This window comes from Schistocerca cancellata, chromosome 1 (assembly GCF_023864275.1).
Source record: "Schistocerca cancellata isolate TAMUIC-IGC-003103 chromosome 1, iqSchCanc2.1, whole genome shotgun sequence".
In the NCBI taxonomy this organism is placed as follows: domain Eukaryota; kingdom Metazoa; phylum Arthropoda; class Insecta; order Orthoptera; family Acrididae; genus Schistocerca; species Schistocerca cancellata.
This window is the reverse complement of record NC_064626.1, coordinates 563,231,098-563,255,230: the sequence shown is the minus strand read 5'-3', so window position 1 is coordinate 563,255,230 and position 24,133 is coordinate 563,231,098. Positions and strand designations below refer to the sequence as shown.

General features: G+C 40.5%; 1 protein-coding gene across 1 annotated transcript in view; it reads left to right on the top strand.

Annotated features, from left to right (window-relative positions):
• The window catches only part of LOC126181199 (CAD protein), a 572,589-nt gene that overhangs the window by 499,800 nt on the left and 48,656 nt on the right, over window positions 1-24,133 (top strand). Inside the window, exons 21-22 of the mRNA XM_049924752.1 lie at window positions 10,028-10,279; window positions 22,071-22,235. Of these exons, the coding sequence (XP_049780709.1) occupies window positions 10,028-10,279; window positions 22,071-22,235 (417 nt within the window). The remainder of the gene's footprint in view (window positions 1-10,027; window positions 10,280-22,070; window positions 22,236-24,133) is intronic.

The window sequence follows — 24,133 nt, the reverse complement described above, 5'->3', positions numbered from 1 at the left end:
GCAGTTCAATAAGTAATGAAACACATTTTTTTTTCTGAAACAGGGGTTGTTTTATTCAGCATTGAAATACACCAGGTTATTCCCCAATCTTTTAGCTACACAACACTATTTTTCAACGTAATCTCCATTCAATGCTACGGCCTTACGCCATCTTGAAATGAGGGCCTGTATGCCTGCACGGTACCATTCCACTGGTCGATGTCGGAACCAACGTCGTACTGCATCAATAACTTCATCATCCGCGTAGTGCCTCCCACAGATTGCGTCCTTCATTGGGCCAAACATATGGAAATCCGACGGTGCGAGATCGGGGCTGTAGGGTGCATGAGGAAGAACAGTCCACTGAAGTTCTGTGAGCTCCTCTCGGGTGCGAAGACTTGTGTGAGGTCTTGCGTTGTCATGAAGAAGAAGTTCGTTCAGATTTTTGTGCCTACGAACACGCTGAAGTTGTTTCTTCAATTTCTGAAGAGTATCACAATACACTTCAGAGTTGATCGTTTGACCATGGGGAAGGACATCGAACGGAATAACCCCTTCAGCGTCCCAGAAGACTGTAACCGGGACTTTACCGGCTGAGGGTATGGCTTTAAACTTTTTATTGGTAGGGAAGTGGGTGTGGCGCCACTCCATTGATTGCCGTTTTGTTTCAGGTTCGAAGTGATGAACCCATGTTTCATCGCCTGTAACAATCTTTGACAAGAAATTGTCACCCTCAGCCACATGACGAGCAAGCAATTCCGCACAGATGGTTCTCCTTTGCTCTTTATGGTGTTCGGTTAGACAACGAGGGACCCAGCGGGAACAAACCTTTGAATATCCCAACTGGTGAACAATTGTGACAGCACTACCAACAGAGATGTCAAGTTGAGCACTGAGTTGTTTGATGGTGATCCGTCGATCATCTCGAACGAGTGTGTTCGCACGCTCCGCCACGCGGGAGATCAGAGTCTTGCTTGACCTTGCGACGATGATGACACACGCTTTACCCAACGACTCACCGTGCTTTTGTCCACTGCCAGATCACCGTAGACATTCTGCAAGCGCCTATGAATATCTGAGATGCCCTGGTTTTCCGCCAAAAGAAACTCGATCACTGCCCATTGTTTGCAACGCACATCCATTACAGACGCCATTTTAACAGCTCCGTACAGCGCTGCCACCTGTCGGAAGTCAATGAAACTATACGAGACGAAGCAGGAATGTTTGAAAATATTCCACAAGAGATTTCCGGTTTTTTCAACCAAAATTGGCCGAGAAAAAAAATGTGTTGCATTACTTATTGAACTGCCCTCGTGTATATATATATACACTCCTGGAAATTGAAATAAGAACACCGTGAATTCATTGTCCCAGGAAGGGGAAACTTTATTGACACATTCCTGGGGTCAGATACATCACATGATCACACTGACAGAACCACAGGCACATAGACACAGGCAACAGAGCATGCACAATGTCGGCACTAGTACAGTGTATATCCACCTTTCGCAGCAATGCAGGCTGCTATTCTCCCATGGAGACGATCGTAGAGATGCTGGATGTAGTCCTGTGGAACGGCTTGCCATGCCATTTCCACCTGGCGCCTCAGTTGGACCAGCGTTCGTGCTGGACGTGCAGACCGCGTGAGACGACGCTTCATCCAGTCCCAAACATGCTCAATGGGGGACAGATCCGGAGATCTTGCTGGCCAGGGTAGTTGACTTACACCTTCTAGAGCACGTTGGGTGACACGGGATACATGCGGACGTGCATTGTCCTGTTGGAACAGCAAGTTCCCTTGCCGGTCTAGGAATGGTAGAACGATGGGCTCGATGACGGTTTGGATGTACTGTGCACTGTTCAGTGTCCCCTCGACGATCACCAGTGGTGTACGGCCAGTGTAGGAGATCGCTCCCCACACCATGATGCTGGGTGTTGGCCCTGTGTGCCTCGGTCGTATGCAGTCCTGATTGTGGCGCTCACCTGCACGGCGCCAAACACGCATACGACCATCATTGGCACCAAGGCAGAAGCGACTCTCATCGCTGAAGACGACACGTCTCCATTCGTCCCTCCATTCACGCCTGTCGCGACACCACTGGAGGCGGGCTGCACGATGTTGGGGCGTGAGCGGAAGACGGCCTAACGGTGTGCGGGACCGTAGCCCAGCTTCATGGAGACGGTTGCGAATGGTCCTCGCCGATACCCCAGGAGCAACAGTGTCCCTAATTTGCTGGGAAGTGGCGGTGCGGTCCCCTACGGCACTGCGTAGGATCCTACGGTCTTGGCGTGCATCCGTGCGTCGCTGCGGTCCGGTCCCAGGTCGACGGGCACGTGCATCTTCCGCCGACCACTGGCGACAACATCGATGTACTGTGGAGACCTCACGCCCCACGTGTTGAGCAATTCGGCGGTACGTCCACCCGGCCTCCCGCATGCCCACTATACGCCCTCGCTCGAAGTCCGTGAACTGCACATACGGTTCACGTCCACGCTGTCGCGGCATGCTACCAGTGTTAAAGACTGCGATGGAGCTCCGTATGCCACGGCAAACTGGCTGACACTGACGGCGGCGGTACACAAATGCTGCGCAGCCAGCGCCATTCGACGGCCAACACCGCGGTTCCTGGTGTGTCTGCTGTGCCGTGCGTGTGATCATTGCTTGTACAGCCCTCTCGCAGTGTCCGGAGCAAGTATGGTGGGTCTGACACACCGGTGTCAATGTGTTCTTTTTTCCATTTCCAGGAGTATATATAGACAAAATTATCAAGCAGTGGGAGGAACAAGTTAAAGGAATACAGCTGGGAAGAACACGTGAAACCAAAACAATCATAAAATGTCTGGCATTTGCAGATGATATAGCCATACTCAGCAATAATACACAGGAGGCAAAGGAAGCACTGGAATGCTTGCATGAAATAGCTGCCAAAACAGGTCTGCAGGTATCTTACGAGAAGACACAATATATGGAACGACAGACCAACAATGTACACACCATGCATACTGTATATGGATCCGTAGAAAGAGTCGAAAAATTTAAGTATTTAGGGGAGTACATACAAATGGGAGGATCAAACAAGGCGGCTAACATGGAACGAACGAAGAAACTCCAGAAGGCATACAAACTCACATGGTCACATTATAATAAGAAAAGCATATCGAGGCAGGCCAAACTTAGGCACTACAAAACAGTTGTATTACCAGAAGCATTGTACGCGTCAGAAACAACCACAATTGGAGCATCAGGCATCATAGACACAGAAAAAATAGAACGCAAAATTCTCAGAAAAATATTTGGACCAATTCACAGAGATGGCATATGGATGAAGCGACCTACCAAAGAGCTGTACCAGCACACTTGACAGACTAACAGACGCGATCAGAAAACGCAGATTAACTTTCTATGGGCACATACAGAGAATGGACAACAACCGACTTACAAAGAAAATTTTTGATGTAGTAAACAGCTCAAGCAAGAAAACAAATTGGTATCATGAAATAGACGAAGACTTAAGGCAGATAGGGATCAACAGGCAAATGATAGGAGACAGGAAATACTTCAGAAACAAAGTTAGGAGTGCAAAATTTATTGTAAAGGAGAGAAAGAAGACAGGAACATTATGGACAGAGCAAAGGAAACAGGAGCACAGCCAAAGGATGAAGAGATTTTGGGAAGAGAAGAGGAAGAAAGGAAAGAAGTGAAAATTGTGTCATCATGTGATTTTCGAGTTCAAACACTGTCCATAAGGGCAACAATGAAATGAATGAATATATATATATATTGTGTGTGTGTGTGTGTGTGTGTGTGTGTGTGTGTGTGTATGTGTGTGTGTGTGTGTGTGTGTGTGTGTGTGTGTGTTGTTGTTGTTGTTGTTGTTGTTGTTAGCATAAGTTAGTTTAAATTAGTTAGCCGGCCGGAGTGGCCGAGCGGTTCTAGGCGCTACAGTCTGTAACCGCGCGACCGCTGCGGTCGCAGGTTCGAATCCTGCCTCGGGCATGGATGTGTGTGATGTCCTTAGGTTAGTTAGGATTAAGTAGTTCTAAGTTCTAGGGGACTGATGACCTCAGCAGCTAAGTCCCATAGTGCTCAGAGCCATTTGAACCATTTGAACAAAGTCTTGACGTTCTGTTTTCCACTGAAACTGAAACTAAGCCAGTGGGACCATTTCACCTGTTTTGCCCATTGTCAAGGGGAGACGCAAAAGGTAGGGGTCTATTAATCTTCGGCAGTTCGAACGTATGGCGAATGATGGTACCCCTTCCGGAATTCGCAGCAAGGGACAGGAAAGGATACCAGGTGCACATAGTTCGTGTGCCTGGGGGAATCATTCAGCATACTGAAGAGGCTATTCCGACACTCAGTGAGGAAACAGGGTGCAACTAGCTGCAGATTGTCGCTCACGTGGGAACAAATAATGCCTGTCGTCTGGGCTCTGAGGTCATACTTGTGTCACTTCAGTGATAGCCAGAGAAGGTTCAGAAGAGCAGCCTTTTCGCGTGGCGTTTCAACGACCCCCTCATGATTTGCAACATTGTCCCCAGAATTGATCGTGGCGCTTTGGTTCTCAATCGATGGAAGAACTGAACCAGAGACATCGGAGGTTCTGTGACAAGCTAGGCTGCGACTTCCTGGACTTGCGCCATATGGTTGAGAACTGTGGGGTCCTCCTAAATAGATAGGTGTGCAACACACATCGGAGGCTGCTACTCAGATAGCTGACTGTGTGTGGGGTGCACACAAGGGTTTTTTAGATTAGGCGACTCTCCATCCAATACAGATAACGATAGCTGTAGGCAACCAAGAAGTATCAGTCTAACAAAAAATTACCTCTCACTGGTGAGAGTTTTAAAATTCTAATACTAAACTTCCGGATCGTTCGCAACGAAGTGCCAGAGTTTGAAGTGCTACTGAAAAGCAATGAAGCTCACGTAATACCAGGTACGGAAAGGTGGTTGGGGCATGAAATTGAAAGCATTGAGATTTTGGGGGAAACTTTAAGTGTATATCGAAACAGGAAATGGAAGTGGTGTATTTGTCGCAGTAGACAAGAAAGTGAAATCCACCGAGATCGAAATTGAAGTGTTAAGAATGGGCATAAAATATTTGGCTCCTTCTGTCGCCCACCAGACTCATCTCTTGATGTAACCGAAAACGTCCGATAACGCCTCAGTTCACTACCGTCAGATCCCCGATCGTACTGTAGTCGTCAGTGGAGACTCTAATCATCCAACAGTTAATTGGGAAAATTACAGTTTGGTTGGTGGTGGGCGTGAAATGGCATCCTGTGAAACATTACTGATTGCTTTATCTGAAAATTACCAGAACAGATAATTCGGAACCCCACTCATGATGGAAGTATATTGGGTCCAACGGCAACAAACAGACCTGTCCTCTTTGAGGATGTCAACGTCGAAAGTGGTATCAGTGACCATGAAGCGGTTGTGGCAACAGTGATTATCAAAGTACAAAGGACAACTAAAACAAGCAGAAAGATGAAATAGATAAAAAAATCAGTACTGTCATATCTCAATGAGGAACCTGAAACTTTCAGGACAGGACAGGAGCATGTAGAGGAACTACGGCTCAAGTTTAAAAGAACAGTTGACCATACACTGGATAGGCATGTATCACGTTCAGAGCAGTTCGTAATGGGAGGGGCCCTCCATATGGTATATAGTCACTGTAAAGAAACTTCTAAGGAAACAGAGGTTACTGCATAATAGGTATAAACGCGTTTGGCTGTCAAGAGAGAAACTGCTGAAATCGTTAAAGTTGAACAAAGCTCTTGGGCACAATGGAAACCCCAACAGATTCTATACTGAATTTGCGGCTGAGTTAGCCCTTCTTATAACTATAATCTATCCTAAATGCGTCGAACAAAAAACCATGCCCAGTTCTTGGAAAAGAGCACAGGTCACACCCATACAGAAGAAGGGTAGTAGACGTTATACACACAACTCTCGTCCAATATCCTTGACATCGATTTGCTGCAGAATCTTAGAACATATTCTGAGCTCAAACATAATGAAGTATCTGGAACAGAATGACCTCCATGCCAATCAGTATGGATTTCGAAAACCTCGATCATGTGAAACCAAACTTGCACTTTTCTCTCACGACATACCAAAAGCTTTGGATCAAGGCAGTCAGGTAGTTGCAGTATTTCTTGACTTCCGAAAAGAACTTGACTCCTTACCTCAAATACGCTTATTGTCAAAAGTACGATCATATGGGGTAGCAAGTGAAAATTGTGACTGGATTGAGAACTTTTTGGGAGGGATGTCTCAGCATGTTATCTTGGATGGAGAATCGTCGTCGGGTGTAGAAGTAACTTCGGTTGTGCCCCAGGGAAGTGTGTTGGGACCCTTCCTATTCATGTTGTATATTAGTGAGCTTGCAGACAATATTAATAGTAACCTTAGGCATTTTGCAGATGATGCAGTTATCTGTAACTAAATACTGTCTGAAAGAGGCTGCATAAATATTGAGTGAGATCTTGATAAAATTTCAAAGTGGCGCCAAGATTGGCAACTTGCTTTAAATGTTCAAAAATGTAAAAATGTGCAATTCACAAAACGGAAAAAATAGCATCATATGACTATAATATTAATGAGTTACTGTTGGAATGTACCAACTAACAAAAATACCTAGATATAACACTTTGAAGAGATATGAAGTGGTATGATAATATAAGTTCAGTCATGGGTAAAGCAGGTGGTAGACATCGGTTTTTGGTAGAATACTGGGGAAGTGCAATCAGTCTAGAAAGGAGATTACTTACAAATAACTCGTTCGACCGGTTCTAGAATGTTGCTCAAGTGTGTGGGACCCGTAACAGGTAGGACTTAACGGGATGTTGAACGTATACAGAGAAGGGCAGTGTGTTTGGTCGCAGGTTTGTTTGATCGGTGGGAGAGTGTCACAGAGATACTGAAGAAACTGAACTGGAAGACTCTCGAACATTGTCGTAAACTATCCTGAGGAAATCTATTAACAAAGTTTCAAGAATGTGTTTTAAATGATGACTCCAGGAATATACAGTGGTGGACATATTTATTGCATCACTTCTTACAATTAACAATTTTTGTTTCAATCATTGAATAACTGAGCTAAATTTGCCTGATTTCTCTTGATTTCTGTCAGAAGTGAATATACACAATAATTTTTGTATCTATAAAAATGTTTTTCATAATTTAACACTTTCTTGAAAAGTGAGTGTAAGTGGATATGTCAGATATTCTGTTTGCTATTCTGAAATATAAATACTAATGTTGAAAGAAACACTGCATATTAATGTTGTAACATAACACTGATGGATGTTAGTGTTTGTATTGCCTCATATGAACACACTTTTGCATTTAATACTTTGTTGCTCCATTATGCGCCTTCATCACCGCTTGGCATCGTGAATGCATTGAAAGAATTAATTTTTTAATGTACTCCTCACTCAGTTCATGAAACCACACACTCACAAGGGTCGCCAACAGCTCCCGTTTATCCCGTGGCTTCTTTTTGGTGGTAGCATCTCCCATAACCTTCCAACAGTTCTCAATAGGATTGAGATCAGGATTGTTTCCAGGCCACTCTCATACTCGAACCCCATTTTGTTGAAGGAAAGATTTTACCTGAAATGTAGAAGTACGTGATAATTAACCAAGAAAGTAATCTGCTTCGTGTTTGGTATAAATATTAGTCATAGGACTCACCTTCAAAGCTCTATGGCAAGGAGCGGAGTCATCCTGAAAAATGCGATTGGAAACATCTCCAAACTGGTCTCTAATTGTTGTTCAAGGATGCTTATGTAGGCATCTGCTTTGGCAGTGCCATTGATGAAGTCCAGACGACCTACTCCGTGACGGGAAATGCACCCCCAGACCATCTGTCCTTGTGAGTGTTTGACTGTATGTGTTATGCATGATGGCAAAAATTCTTCACCTTTTCTTCGATGCACGAACACTTTCCAATCTGAGCCATGCAGATTAAATTTGGACTCGTCTAAAAAGGTTACTTTGTTTCACATCTCTGGGTCCATGTCGCCTTTGCCCTTATGGGTGGCGTAGATCTACTGGACACGCAGATATCACTTTATAGGACGAGGATAATGTCAAAGAAATGGTGGTGGCCATTATTCACACAGATGATTGATATCTGCGTAGTAAACACATGGCGTGCATACCAAATTTCTAACTCTAATGAGAAGCTCTCACTTTTGGATGTCCGACGGAGAATAGCGATCTTTTACCTATCAAAGAAAACAGGATCAGTACTAAAACGCAGAGGACCACAAGGAAGTAAATTGATGGGAGGACGGGTGAGCACAGATGTACGACTAGATCCAGGAAATCATTTCATTGTGCCAAGTAAAACACAGAAGAGATGTGCTTACTGCAACAAAAATTTGTGATAGTTGCAATGTTGGTGTACACGACAAGTGTTTTGCTTCATTTCATACTGAATAGACATGAAATAATATTAAAACATTATTTATTTATTGTTTGTGTTGTTTCTTACAATATTATGCATGGAGAATAGGGTTGTGAATTTGGATAGCGCATTTGGCCAATGTCCCAAAAATGGGACGGTCTGTAGTTTTTGTTCTAATAAGCTGAAAATTTTCAAAACAACTTTTTATTCAATTAATCACTCAATGTAACGTATTTATGTATAAAAGTTTGCAAAAAATAATCCGATAGTTTTGGCCAGTAATGGGTTAAAGCAATAATATTTCAACAAAGTTTAGCAACAATGGGACAGCTATTAATCGCTTAACAGGAATCGCTAGGATAACATTAAGAGTGATTACTGCAGGCACAGAGGCATTTAAACAATCATTCTTCCCCCGCTCCATACGTGATTGGAGCGGAAAGACACCTAGTAACTGGTGCAATTGGACGTAGCCTCTGCCATGCGCTTCACGAAGGTTTGCAGAGTATAAATGTGGGGTACTGTTACAGTAGCCATATTGTTTACGGTGTTTGCCGCTTGTTTCCTTTATCACTTGACAAAGCCGGCGACTCGTATCGAATATTTCTCTATATGCAATTCTCCTACAGTCTCACAATAAAATTAATTAGCTCTTTTTGTGTCTCTTATTAACTCTTATTACCAAAACGCAAGATTTTAAATATTAAAAAAAACTTCTAGTTTGATAGTACAGCTAATAAATTTTATACGTGTCATCAGTCATTTCACTTCTGCAGTATGTTCATATATATTTTACAGAGCAATGTTTTTATTTTGAAAGTGAGCCATTTCTATTCGACCGTAAGTTATAAGTAGCTTAAATTTTTGACTGCAACTTCAGTGTTTCTGCTTTTCCTTGTGTTGTAGGAATGCATAGTTCCATTTGTAACAGTAAGCTGTTTCATTTAGGCTTTTCCTGATGAATAATATGACTTGTAGAATATATCGAAGACAGTGGAAGAAAAAAATGGTTCAAATGGCTCTGAGCACTATGGGACTTAACTTCTGTGGTCATCAGTCCCCTAGAACTTAGAACTACTTAAACCTAACTAACCTAAGGACATCACACACATCCATGCCCGAGGCAGGATTCGAACCTGCGACCGTAGCAGTCCCGCGGTTCCGGACTGCGCGCCTAGAACCACTAGACCACCGCGGCCGGCTCAGTGGAAGAATTTGCAGTTTTCTGCGTAAAGGTTTGCAAGAGTTTTTAATGTTGGATATTCTGTGGCTCCTGCAGTCCTTTTTTGTACTATAAAACAGCTTTTGTTGGGAGCTTAATTCCCCCCCCCCCCCTCCACACACACACACACACACACACACACACACACACACACACACACACACACACACACAGAAAATTACACCATATCACTGCAAAGACTGTCATTGGGGAAAGTAAACATTTTTCACCACCACCTCCTTTGATGTGCACCTGCAAAGAATTTTAACGCTGTAGCAGATGGGCTTTAATGTTGGTGGAGCAGTAGAGTGCAGCGTTATCGAGAGACGCGGAATGCCGCTGACGCGACGCCGCCCGGGTCTGGGAGCCCCGCCGCTTACCCTCTCATGTTGTCGGTGCAGGCGATGCGGAGGATTGGGCGCGCGGCGCCGCCCATGAAGACGCACACGGACTGCATGACTTCGCGGCACATGGTGCGCCTGCCCGGCTTCATCGACGTGCACGTGCACGTTCGCGAGCCGGGCGCCACGCACAAGGAGGACTTCTCGTCGGGCACGGCGGCCGCGCTCGCCGGCGGCGTCACCATGATCATGGCCATGCCCAACACCAACCCTGCCATCACTGACCACCACACGTTCACTCTCGTCAAGGAGGTGAGTCTGCTGTCTGCCTATTACAGTGGTGATAACTGAACACTGCATTTTACTTATTTATACCCCCCCCCCCCCCCCCCCATTTTTCGCCATGTTCCAATAAAACCCGTTTTCCGTAGTTTATTTTACGAGGGCAACGTGTAAAGTAACCTTCTGCCTAAAAACATCAGTATAGTTCAAGCAATATCATTCGAAAAATCTTGAAAATATACCGGGTGATCAAAAAGTCAGTATAAATTTGAAAACTGAATAAATCACGGATTAACGTAGATACAGAGGTCCAAACTGACACACGCTTGGCATGAAATGGGGTTTTATTAGAAGCAAAAAAAATACAAACGTTCAAAAAATGTCCGACAGGTGGCGCTTCATCTGATCAGAATAGCAATAATTAGCATAACAAAGTAAGACAAAGGAAAGATTATGTTCTTTACAGGAAATGCTCAGTATGTCCACCATCATTCCTCAACAATAGCTGTAGTCGAGGAATAATGTTGTGAACAGCACTGTAAAGCATGTCCGGAGTTGATGGTGAGCAATTGGCGTCGGATGTTGTTTTTCAGCATCCCTAGAGATGTCGGTCGATCACGATACACTTGCGACTTCAGGTAACCCCAAAGCCAATAATCACACGGACCGAGGTCTGGGGACCTGGGAGGCCAAGCATGACAAAAGTCGCGGCTGAGCACACGATCATCACCAAACGACGCGCGCAAGAGATCTTTCACGCGTCTAGCAATATGGGGTGGAGCGCCATCCTCCATAAACATCGTACGTTCCAGCAGGTGTTTATCAACCAGGCTGGGAATGATGCAATTCTGTAACATATCGGCCTACCTCTCACCCGTCACGGTAGCAGTTACAAAACCACAATCACGCATTTCCTCGAAGAAAAAAGGCCCGATAACGGTAGATGTGGTAAATCCAACCCATACCGTGACTTTCTCTTTGTACAATGCAGTTTCCACGACAGTTCTAGGATTTTCGGTAGCCCAAATTCTGCATTTGTGGGCGTTGACAGACCCTCTGAGCGTGAAATGAGCTTCGTCAGTCCACGACACATTACTCAACCAATCGTCATCTTCCGCCATCTTTTGAAATGCCCACACCGCAAATGCCCTCCGCTTCACTAAATCGCCAGGTAACAGTTCATGATGCCAATGGATTTTGTCCGGATAGCATTGGAGGGTACACCTCAGTGCCAACCAAACAGTAGTGTATGGAATGCCAGTGCGACGTACGGCTGCATGAGCTCTGACGTCCCCGTGCATAGACGAACCCGCTATAGTCTCCATTTCTTCCTGAACTGCCTCAGCAGCATTATTGCTTGTGCTCAGTCAGCCACTACAGGGTCTATCGTCTAAACAACACGTGGCTTTGAACTTCGAAATCATTCTCGCCACAGCTGCATTTGTCAACGGACCTTTACCCATTCGAATCCCCTTCCTATGGCGATAGGATCATAACACTGAACTAGCACGTTCCCCATTCTGATAATACAGCTTCACTAAAAGCGCCTTTTCAGGTAACATCAACATGCTGTGACTGCTGGCACATCTGATTCTCTCTCTCTCATTACAGCTCCTTTTATACACGATTATCATGTGCAGTCACTGACATTTTGCTGTCCAGCGCCATATGTCGGACATTTTGTAAACTTTTTTTTTGTTCTAATGAAACCCCATGTCATTCCAAGCGTGTGTGTCAATTTTTACCTCTCTATCTGCATTATTCAGTGGTTTATTAAGTTTTCAAATTTATACTGACTTTTTGATCACCCGCTACAATTGTATCACTTCTCCATTGCCGAGGCTACTTCTACTAGTCATTCCCTTTCCCATTCTACTTGAAACTGGAGCAAGGGAAAAACAATGGGTCATATGCATGCAGGAGTCCTGATTTCTCTTTTCTTCAGCCATTATGTGAGATGTATGTTGGTGGCAGCAGAATAGTCCTGCAGTCTGCCATAAATGATAGTTACCTAAATTGTGTCAGTTGTGTTTTGTGAAAAGCACATGGGCTTCATTATAAATCACCTATATTTTCATAGAATTCTTGCCATAAACTGAAGTCTCCTATTCGCCTTTCCTACAACAGACCTTATGTCCTCATTCTATTTAGTGTTGCTTTGCAGCACTACAGCTCAATATTTAATTGACATGACTGTTCAAGTAGCACACCACCAATACTGTATTCAAACATTATGTTGTTTTTCCTACCCATTTTCATAAACTTTGATTTTTCCACAATGAAATCAAGTTGTGGTTATCCCAGAAAAAAAAAAATCTATGAAAGTTATCCTGTATCCTCCTACAGTCTCTAAAAGACTACACTTTCCAGTACACTGCATTGTCATCAGCAACTGCAGATTGCTTCTCACTCTATCTGTCATATTTTGTGTGTGTGACCTTTGTTCGTTAAATCTGCAGTGTGTCAAATGCTTTCCGGAAATCTAGGAATGTGGAATCTGCGTTTTGCCCTTCATCTGTAGTTCACAGTATTTCCTATGAGAAGAGGGCAAGCTGAGTTTCACACGAGTGATGCTTTCTAAATCTTTGTTGATTTGTGAACATGAACTTTTCTCTTTCGAGGAAACATGTTATATTTGAACTTACAATATGCTCAAGAGTTCTTCAGCAGACCAATGTTAAGATTCTTAGTCGGTAATTTTGCTGGTCTGTTCCTTTACTCATGCATATGGGAGTCACCCAAACTTTATTTCAATCACTTGGGACTGCCTGCTGGGTGAGAATAAAATACCAGTGGTGAAAAGTAATCTATTGATACCAAATTGGTATTCCACCCGGCTCTTGCATCTTCTTTGTTTTCAAGTTTTTCGGCTGCGTTTCAACACTAGGTATGCCTATTTCTGTGTCCTTCGTACTGGAGTTCGTGTGGCAGCCACATGATAGTATATCTGTGTGATTCTCCTGCATGAATGATTTTTTTGGAACATGCAATTATTTTTTGACATAATCAAAATTCAGTTACTTTGATTATTTATGACATGTTGTAACAAATGTGATCCTAGATGTTGCGTGTGATGGGTGAGGGCAAGGGAGTTTCATGATTTTTAAGGCACCCCCTCCCCACAAAAAAGTTGTATATTTACATCAATCGGTATTCTTTTCAGTTTCTTGTCCATGTGGATGGACTTCGGTTCTGACCACGTGCAGGAACATTCCAACCTAGTAAAGGCAATCGTACACAGGCTAACGGTGCTTGCTGCTGCCAACAGCAAACTTGATTCTTTTTGTGAGTTCTGCAAAGAAGTTAAGTAAGGCAAGATAGAAAGTGAAGCACCCCTCACTTCAACTAAAGTGACAGAGATTTTGATTTCATCAATGTAGGTGGGTGTCTGTGGTGGAGAGCAGACCTGTTTTAAGAACTGCATTCCTAAGAGAAATACTGATGATGATGATGCATGCACACTTCAATTTTATATCATGTAAATTATGATGTTGCCAAGTTATGTATGTTTTTCCTATTTTTCAATAAATTGCTTGACAAGTATCATTCTTGAATTCTCAGATAAATGCTTTTCAGATTATTTTGTTGTTGTTGTTGTTGTTACAATTGTAGGCCTGTGTTGCTCATTAGAAGTTTGTGGGAGGGGGTTTTTACTGTAACAAGATGTGATCATCCCCAGAACCAAACCCTGGATCCATGTGTATTAAAAATCTGAGAAATTCGCCCTGCATGAAATTCTGTCACCTGAGATTGCAATCAGCCCATGTCAGCATAATGAAGTAGTTTGCCAGGGTTGAAAGCATTGGGAAGCAAGCCACTGTTTTGCGAGCATGAATAGATTGAAATCACATGTAACAAGTTGAAAATTGCTAGAGCAATTTCACAAACCGAAGATTTGTTGTCTCAGTCCAAAGGGAGGTTCATTCATCTAGGTGTGAACTACCTTTCTTATATAAAAACAAGAGACTGGTGGAACAAAAAAACTGTTACTTGTTTTGAATTGTTGTTATCAGTTTTGTTAATGTTTCATACACGTTTCAAGACATATTCATAGGATTTGTTGGCCTGGAAAAAGCATTTGCCAATGTCGTGGTGCATGCTGGTCACAGTTCTGGGAAAACTAGGGTAAGCTTTAGGGAGAGATGGGTAGTATACAACATAGACAAGAGCCAAGGGGGAATAATAAGCGTGGAAGAATAAGAACAATGTACTCGGATTAAAAAACGTGTAACACAGGGATGTGGTCTTTTGCCCCTACTGTTCAATCAATACATCAAAGAAGCAATGATGGAAACAAAAGAAAGGTGCAGAAGTGGAATTAAAATTCAAGGTGAAAAGATATCAGCTATAAGATTTGCTGATGACATTAAAATCCCCAGTGAAAGTGAAGAAGAATTACATGATCTGCTGAATGATATGAACAGTGTAACAAGTATAGAATACAGATTGAGAGTAAATCGAAGAAAGACAAAAGTAATGATCAGTAGCAGAAATGAGAAAAGCAAGAAACTTAACATCAGAATTGATGGTCACAATGTAGATGAAGTTAAGAAATTCTGCTACCTAGGCAGCAAAATAACCAGTGACAGACAAAAGAAGGACGACATCAAAAGCAGACTAGTACTGGCAAAAAGGGCATTCCTGGCCAAAAGGAGTCCACGTGGGAAATGGGGAAGTGGATCAGACTCATCAGTGGTTCTGTAGGATATGCAGTAGAGGTAGGAAAATAGTGGAACAGGAGGAGAAAACTGCTGCCCTTGAGGCTAGGGAAGATCTGAACAGGTTAAGGAGGGAGAAGGGTAAAGAGAGGTGGGAAGTGACAACAGGTAACAGGAGTAACAGATCTAGAACTTTGCCAGACAGCTTTGTGGTGAATGTGAAGAATAAGTTTGACCTGTTGCTTCAGTTAGAAGCTGATGAGCCTCAGACAGAGGTAGGTGTAGAGAGGGCACAACAAACTTTCAGTAGAAAATTGAATAAGAATGTAGGGAATTCAGCAAAGAGAAAGTAAGTTTTGTTGTTAGGTAGTTCACATGCCAGAGGTGTAGGCCAACTTTTGCAGGAGCAGTTAGGATCAGAATACCAGGTCACAATTTTTTTTAAACCAAGTGCTGGTCTGGGTCAGGTGACCGAGGATTTAGGTTCACTCGGTAAAGATTTTACCAAGGAAGACACCGTGGTTATTCTGGGGTACAATATAGTGTGTGACCTGGCAAAGATTGCATCAGCAATGACACATACCAGTGTTGAGTTTGTGTCTGTTCTGAGACGCTATGACTGACTTCATTTAAACTCTTCCATCAGGAGAGTTAATTTGGAGTTGGAACGGTTGCTTGGGTCGGGTGTGGGGTCACATATTGGTTTGGTTCCTGTTGATTCTCTCAGTAGGTGGGAGTATACTAGACATGGCCTACACCTCAACAGGAAAGGTAAGGGTAAACTGGCTGGGCTAATAGCAGGAAATGTAAGGGGGGAGGCACTGCCATGAGTGGTAATATACCAGTGGCCATAGGTGTTGGAGCAGCAACTTTTTTAGGATAGGTAGGACAGAATGAAGTCAAGTTTTGAGAGAAGTAAAGATGGAAACAAACCTTCAGTTTGATAAACAGCATAATCCTTGCACATTGGATCAATGAACACAGCTGTTGGTTAAAAATTTACAGCAATCGGCAGAAATTTTATTTCCACCTGATTTCATCTCAGTAAATGTGAAATGCCAACTCTCTTTAGTGCATCGAAATATTCGAGGGCTTAGAAGTAAAATTAATGAACTACTTACGTGCATTGATTAATTAGAGACATCAAACCCAGATGATATAATCTGCCTCTCTGAACATCATGTGACCACTGGTATAAATATGTTAAACCTTACAGAATTTAAGTTAGCCTCCTACTTCTGTAGACAAAAGATGGAAAATTTAAGAATATTGACATTAATAAATTTTGCTTAGAGCAGCACTTACAAGCATGTGCAACAGAGATAGAATTTCATAATAGGTTCTTCATAATAGTATCCATATACAGAGCACCTTCAGGAAATTTCAACCTGTTTATAAACGGTCTTGAAGATTTATTATCTCATCTAAAATTAAAAAACAAAGAACTAGTGGTTTCTGGTGATTTTAATATAGACGTCCTGAAAAACACTGTCAGTGAACAGTTACTGAAATCAGTTACATTGTCATTCAATTTAAATTCTACTGTAAATTTGCCAACTAGGGTATACAAATGTTCTAAGACTGCCATTGATAATATATTTATAGACAATTCGAGGCAACTAAGCTACATTACAAAGCCAGTAGTAAATGGGCTATCGGACCATGACATGCAACACCTAACATTAAAGTTTGAAAATTGTCAGGGTAAAACATCTATCAGAACTGAGTACACAAGGCCAATAAAACAGTCAAAAAGTGAGAAATTTAGTTGCTCAAAGAAATTAATTGGATGGATGTTTACAGCATCCAAGACACAAATGGAAAATACGAAACATTCATTAATAAAGTTAGCACCTGATTTGAAAATTGTTTTCCCCTGAAGGTAACTAAAATTAAGCAGAAGTCTAATAAGAAACCATGGATGACACAAGGGATAAAGATATCATGTGTGACAAAAGGAAAAATCTATCTGATATGTAGGGACACCTTTGATACTAGCATTATAGCATATTACAAAAATTACTGCAAAATATTGAAGAAGGTTATCCAGAAATCTAAACACCTGCATTATGAGAATAAGATAAATACATCCAGCAATAAAATAAAAACAATGTGGGATATAGTTAAGTCAGAGACAGGTAGGACCAGAAATGAGGGGGAACAAACAGCTCTAAAAATAAATGAAACCCTGGTAACAAATGCATGTTGTGTTGCAAACCATTTAAACAAATATTTTGTCTCTGTTACTGATAGCATGGGGTTGTCAGGTTCAGTAAATAATGCAATGGAATATCTGAGACCAGTGCACACAAGCAGTCTCAGTAAAATGGAATTGACACTTACTTCACCCAAAGAAATAGAATCTTTCACAAAGTCCTTGAAATCAAAGCATTCTAGTGGTTATGATAACATATCAACAAAGTTAATAAAAGAGTGTTCATGTGAGCTTAGTCATATCTCAAGTTATTTGTGTAATCAATCACTTGTCACAGGAACATTCCCGGACTGTGTTAAATATGCTGAAGTTATACCTCTCCACAAGAAAGGGGACAAAAAATGCCGTCAAATTACTGATCGATCTCACTTTTGCCAGCTTTTTCAAAAATCTTTGAGAAGGTTTTGTTCAAGCGTCTACTTAAGCACCTTAATGAAAATAACATACTGTGAAAGTCATAGTTTGGGTTTCTTAATGGTTCTGATATTGAGAAAGCTATTTACACTTACAGCGAAAATGTCCTTAATTCATTGGACTACAAATTAGAGGCAACTGGCACATTCTGTGATCTGTCAAAGGCATTTGACTGTGTGAATCACAGCATTCTTTTAAGTAAATTAAAATATTATGGCGTCACTGGTAGTGCTGCAAAGTGGTTTCACTCATATCTCACTAATAGAAAACAAAGGGTGTCATTACATAACACTTCAGCAGTAGGCAATCAGACATCTGACTGGGAAGAAATTACATGTGGTGTTCCCTGAGGTTACATACTAGGTCCACTACTGTTTCTTGTGTATATTAATGACCTGTCATCTGTTACATTACCAGATGCCAAGTTTGTCTTATTTGCAGATGATACAAACATTGCAATAAATAGTAAATCAAATATAAATTTAGAAAGGGCAGCTAATCAAATTTTTACTGACATTAATAAGTGGTTAATAGCCAATTCACTGTCATTAAACTTTGAAAAGACCCACTATATGCAGTTCAGAACTTCGAAGAGATTTCCTTCTGGTGTATGTATAAAATATGACAACATGGAAATAGGAGAAGTGGAGAGTGTAAAATCCTTGGGATTACAACTTGATAATAAATTCAGTTGGGAGCAACTAACTAACTGCTTAAACGCCTAAACATGTCTGTTTGCATTGCGAATGATGTTGGACATAGGAGATGTAAATATAAAAAAAACTGGCATATTTTGCTTATTTTCACTCCATTGTCATATGGTATCATATTTTGGGATGACTCCAAAAACAGAGAAAAAAATTTTTAGAGTACAGAAGTGTATAATAAGAGTAATGAGTAGTGTAAATCCAAGAACATCATGTCGAAACTTATTCAAAGAATTGGGCATATTAACCACAGCTTCTCAGTATATTTATTCCTTAATGAAGTTTGTTGTAAATAATACATCTCTTTTTCCAACTAACTGCTTAGTACACGGTATCAATACTAGGAATAAGAACAATATACACTTACTCTTGCCCAGAAAGGAGTCCAGTATTCAGCAACACACATTTTCAATAAGTTAACAGCGACCGTTAAGAGTTTAGTTTCAGACAAGGCACAATTTAAACATAATTTAAAAGAAATTTTGGTGGCCAACTCCTTCTGTTCCATCCATGAGTTTCTCAACAAGTGCAGTAGACCATTTTAATGAAAATTTATTATACTTTAATTTTTGACAATACTTGGTTGTAACAGCCAAGTAACTATCTACTGTGTGAATGATGGATGTATTGAAAGCAGATGTAAGTCTTAAATCTGTAAATAGCGGAAGTTTAATTTTAAATCTTGTACGTAATCCGACTGTTCTTAACTGAGGATCACTAAAATGAGTAATTTACTTTAATTTTTGACAATACTTGGTTGTAATAGCCAAGAAACTAGCAAATGTCTGAATGATGGATTTAATGAAAGCAGATGTAAGTATCAAACCTGTAAATATTAGACATTCCAATTTAATTCGTGTACATAATTTTACTGTTCATTGACTGAGGATCATTAAAATTAATGAAACTCAAGGTTTTTTTAATTACATTTTTGTAATGTGTTTATCTGACATGTTCCACGCTCAGGAGGATTCCCTCTTTTATGGGTCTATGGAATGAATAATGAATCTAATCTAATCTAAACTAGTATCAAACATAGGCCTTAATTTAAGGAAGAAATTTTTGAGAGTGAGTTGCAGGATGAAAAATGTTTGAGAATGTAAGTTTAGAGCACGGCACTGTTTGGTAGTGAAGGGTGGACTGTGGGAAAATTGGGACAGATGAGAATCGAAGAATTTCAGATGTGGTGAATGTTGAAAATTAGGACGACGTAGGTTGCAAGTGCTACTCTGAGATCGAGGTTGGCACAGTAGAGGAATTTGTGGTGGTCTTCATCAAACCTGTCAGAAGACTGATGACTCAAAGTAGCTGTCCAAACTGATTATCCTACTATATTCCATAAAATGTATGAAGATAGTCCATTATTGGACCAAGAAACTATAGTCATAACCTTTCTTGCTCACAGTTTAGTGTGATTATTTAGGTTGTCAATTGAAGCAGTACAATGCCAAACAGTTAGCACTGATTTGTCTCTAAATCAACATAGTAAATGTATGTCTTGTTACCATTCACAGTTTTGTTCAGTAAGCTTTCTCCAATCTCTTTGTGACAAAAAGAAAGTTCAGAGAAGCAGTCATCGACTGAGTTTCATATTAATCAGAAACAGGTCGTGGAATCCAACAAGTACTCAAATTTTGCTAGTATATCTGTTTAGTCATGATCCCGTGCAAAGCACTAGAGAAATCTGTGGAAAATTGTCCTGCAGATGTATTGTATAATGGTGTTTTTTGCAGTTTATTTATTTATTAATATTTAATTTTCTGCAGATACAGCCTCCTCTTCTGTTGTTAACATCCATCCTGCCACTTTTAAACAACTCTGTTCATGCACAGCACCTTCACTAATCACAATTGATCCATGTACAGCACAAATTTTGTGACAAATGTCAACAGCTTAGAGATTCGTTTGCCACTATAAACTCTCTTCAATAAAAAATTTAACATTTTGCAGGCTTTTCTATTCCAGCAATTGCCTTAAATGGTGCCTGTAGAAAAACAAAAAGTAGTGTGATCTTCTTGCTCTTGTCATTATATGCATACTGACCTGCTATGAGAGTGGCCATAGTGACTGTACAGTTGAGCCATTACTTCCCATGCTACATAAAATGGACGTTATTTTCCAGATAAACTTTGTATTCTGATAAAGAGTTCTGTTGCTCCAAGCAACAGATGCCTTGTGAGGGTATAGAATGAATGAAGTTTTGCAGAACAAAATTATAATTATGTGCTCAAGAAGATGTGAAACAGAAATTTACCTAGAGAGATGTCTATATATAAAATAACTGCTCTGTTTCTAATATTGTAGGCCATGGCTTAAGTCATTCAGCTGATTATTGGAACCTAAGCAAAAATTTGACTTGCAATTTGATAAGACATTTCTGGAATAAAATGGACAATCTACACTTGACATAGAAGTCACTGGAAGTAGATTCTTGATACAACGCACATACTGTTTGTATCCTGAGTGTTGGGCTACTGTGTTCTACAGAGTTTGATATTTAGTCCAGTTCTGGTTGGTTGTGGGTTTTGGGGGAGGGGACCAAATTGTGAGGTCATCAGTCCCTCCAGTTTCTTTTTGCTAATAATGAAAACTTCGTAATCAAGCCCAGAAGAGGGATATTAATTGAAGGAATTCAGTTGGAATTCCCACATTACTGATTAGTTATCTGTAAATGATATATCATGTACCTTAGAAAAAACATTCTGTATAAGGCAAGTTGCAACTGAAGGACAATTGTGGTGTAATGTCCCAATGAGGACATACTCATTACAGACAAAGCACAAAGGGTCAGGGAGAAAATTTGCCATGTCCTTTCTAAAATGTTGTTTGCACCCATCCATGTAGAGGATAAAACAGAAAACTGAAACCTGAATAGAGGAAAAAAAACTTTGGAACCCAATCTTAATGATTGTCCATTGCATTTACAATCTGTGCCATGTTACCCAGACAACTACAAGAGAGCCTAATGGGAATAATACTGAGAAACAGGCTGAATGTACAAAATCACTGCATGTGTACACTGATAGGATGGCTTGAATAGGGGGTGGGGGAGTGTAATTCAGAAACAGTTGCTTTGAATATATTTGCTGATGATGATGACGAAAACAATAGAGTCAGCATATTTTTTGCATACTTCAATTCCTTAAATTCATATAAAATTAAAAGAATGTAATAATTCCACAGATCTTATAGTAGGGATAATATCAGCTGTTCATTGCTAAACTTCATGTAGAACTTTTTCAAGCTTTCATAGCCAGTGGCTTCTTCTTCTGGCAGAAGAGTTGAAGGGGAAGGAAGAGGGTGAAAGAAAAGGACTCCAGAGGTTTAGGGAAAGGGGGACAGTTTATCAAAGTTACCCAGAACCACGGGGCAGGGGAGACTTACCATCTGGTAAGCTGTAACTAGTCATTTCAAATGTTAGAAGAAAACAATGACATATCACCCCCAACATGCCTGATAAAGCACTATGATGTTCATACCTATCTTTCAGTCGATGACAGCTTTAAATTACCTCCCTTGTGAATTTACTTTAAGTAAGAAAATGGAGGTAGACTTAGCAGTGTCACCATAGTGATGTGTTGATGGTCAGAGGTGTTTCATAGTGTATGATACGTGATCGTTCGTTTAAAGGAGTGAAAGCATTTGAGCATTTCAACTGAAAACCTCATAAACTGGCTTATTATAATGAAATAAATTTGGTTTGAGAAGCATTTATGACAAGATGTTCACATCAGTCTGTAAAACCAAAGGAAAATTAAACATGCTTTTTAGATGGTGGCTACATCAAACCATAGACTTTTTTGTCACCAAAAATTTTTTTCTTATAGTTGGCAAGTGCAGGAGCTCGTTGTGACTATGGATTATTCATTGGTGCTTCATCGGACAACTATAGCCTCATACCAGAGCTCGCTCCATCAGCAGCTGGACTGAAGATGTACCTGAATGAGACTTACACAACCCTAACTTTGAAAGACCTCAGTGTTTGGATTAAGGTAAATTTTCTACCTATCAGCAACAGGTAGGGTAAAAGGTTAAAAATTAAAGGATAATATTAATGTTCCATGCAACAGTAAATCATTTTCATTATACAGTTTGCACTTGTTGAAACTTGGTAATATAACATTCATTAGTATGTCATACAGTGAAGTTGCAAGCTGTAAATGTACACAAACATTAAGTAGTCACTGAAAAGAATGAGAGGAATGAAGAAGATATTGTGTTGTGGGAAATATTTAGATACTAACCTCTACATACTGTAAAAATGGAAATATCTAAATAACATACATACAAAGATTAATTTAAATTTATCCATTTTTCTGGTTGTTCAGCTCTGTGGCTGTGGATTGTACTACTTCATAAATACAGCAACCAACCACTTTTTATGTATGTCTGTTTACACCAGTATGCATTTTGAGCTTTCATCCACTTTTCCTTTAATTGGAGTAGTACATACTTAAAACTTTAATTAGAGCATCATTTAATGAATGTTGCAACTGGTGTTTTATTCTGCTTATTGTTGCTCTAATTTTCCATATTTACAAGCAATGTGCTAATTGAAGATGTAAATATATATTACACTAATTGATGGACAAAAGCCTACAATGTGTATTGGTACAAATAAAAACACACAAAAAAATGTCTGGTTGCTTTACTTCTTAATTTACTGCAGTAGTTTGAATTTGTGGTCCATAAATTGATCTACTTCTGTTTATAATCACAAGTGTGGTTGATTTTTGATTATATTGATTACATCAAGAAGTCAGACTCACAAACAGTGTGCTCATCTTGAAACAGCCTATGCACAGAAATTTTAACTAATTGTTTGATCACATTTACTGTCAGTGGATACGTCCTTTTTTTGTGAAAGGAGTCTGCATGGATGTAATCATCCACTTTTGTCAGTATGTAATATGTGCAGAGTGAGATAGTTTTTATAACTAGATTTCCCATGTCACTGACTTTCTTCTCTTCTCTTTCTGCAAATCTGTCCTGAGACAGGTATCAACTGGAAGTCCTCTGTATCTTTCTGTCCAGAGCATCCTCCTTCATTTGCTTCTAACTTCTTTCTCTCTTCACATTTGCTAGCATTCCAAACCTTCTTCTTCCTCTCCCTCTTTTTCCTTCTACTTTTCACTCTATGATTCTCTGTAGCAGACAATTACTATGTAATACGTGTCCCATCCAAGATGTTTTCCTCTTCTGCATCATCCTCAGTAAAGTTCCTTTCCTCTCCTAACCTGCTCAGCAACTCCTCATTTCTCATTCGCTCGATCCATTTCACTTTCTCCATAGCCAAATTTCAAAACTTTATAAATATTTTTGTTCTCTTTGTCTGCCTGTCCACATTTCAGAACAGTAAGTCACCACACTCCACACACAACATTTGGCAACACTCTTCCTAAATGTAATGGGGATGCTTGTGACTGTCAGCAAACCTTTCACTGTTGTGAAAGCTCTCTTTCCCTTGCAAATTGTGTCTCTCGCTTCTGCTGGATGTTACCGAGCTTCCCAAATAATGGAATGACTGATCCTGTTGTAATACCATTCCATTTAGTGATATATTAATCATATCACCTTCTTTTCTTATTCTTATCATTTTGATCTGGCTGGTGTTCAGTTCCATTCCAAACTTTTTACCCACACTTACAATATTCTCCATCATTACCTATAGCTCTTTCTGTGCCTGAAACACAGCTGTATCATCAGTGTATTTGATGGTTTTTATTCTTTCTCCTACTACTAAAAGTCATTTTGATCTTTCCAAGGCCTTATTAATTAACTTTGCAGGATATATATTCAGCAGTGCTGGTGACATGCAGAAACCTTGTCTCACACCTCTTCAGTCTCATCTTCTATTCAAAGAGTTGCTATATCAACTTCCTACCCTTCC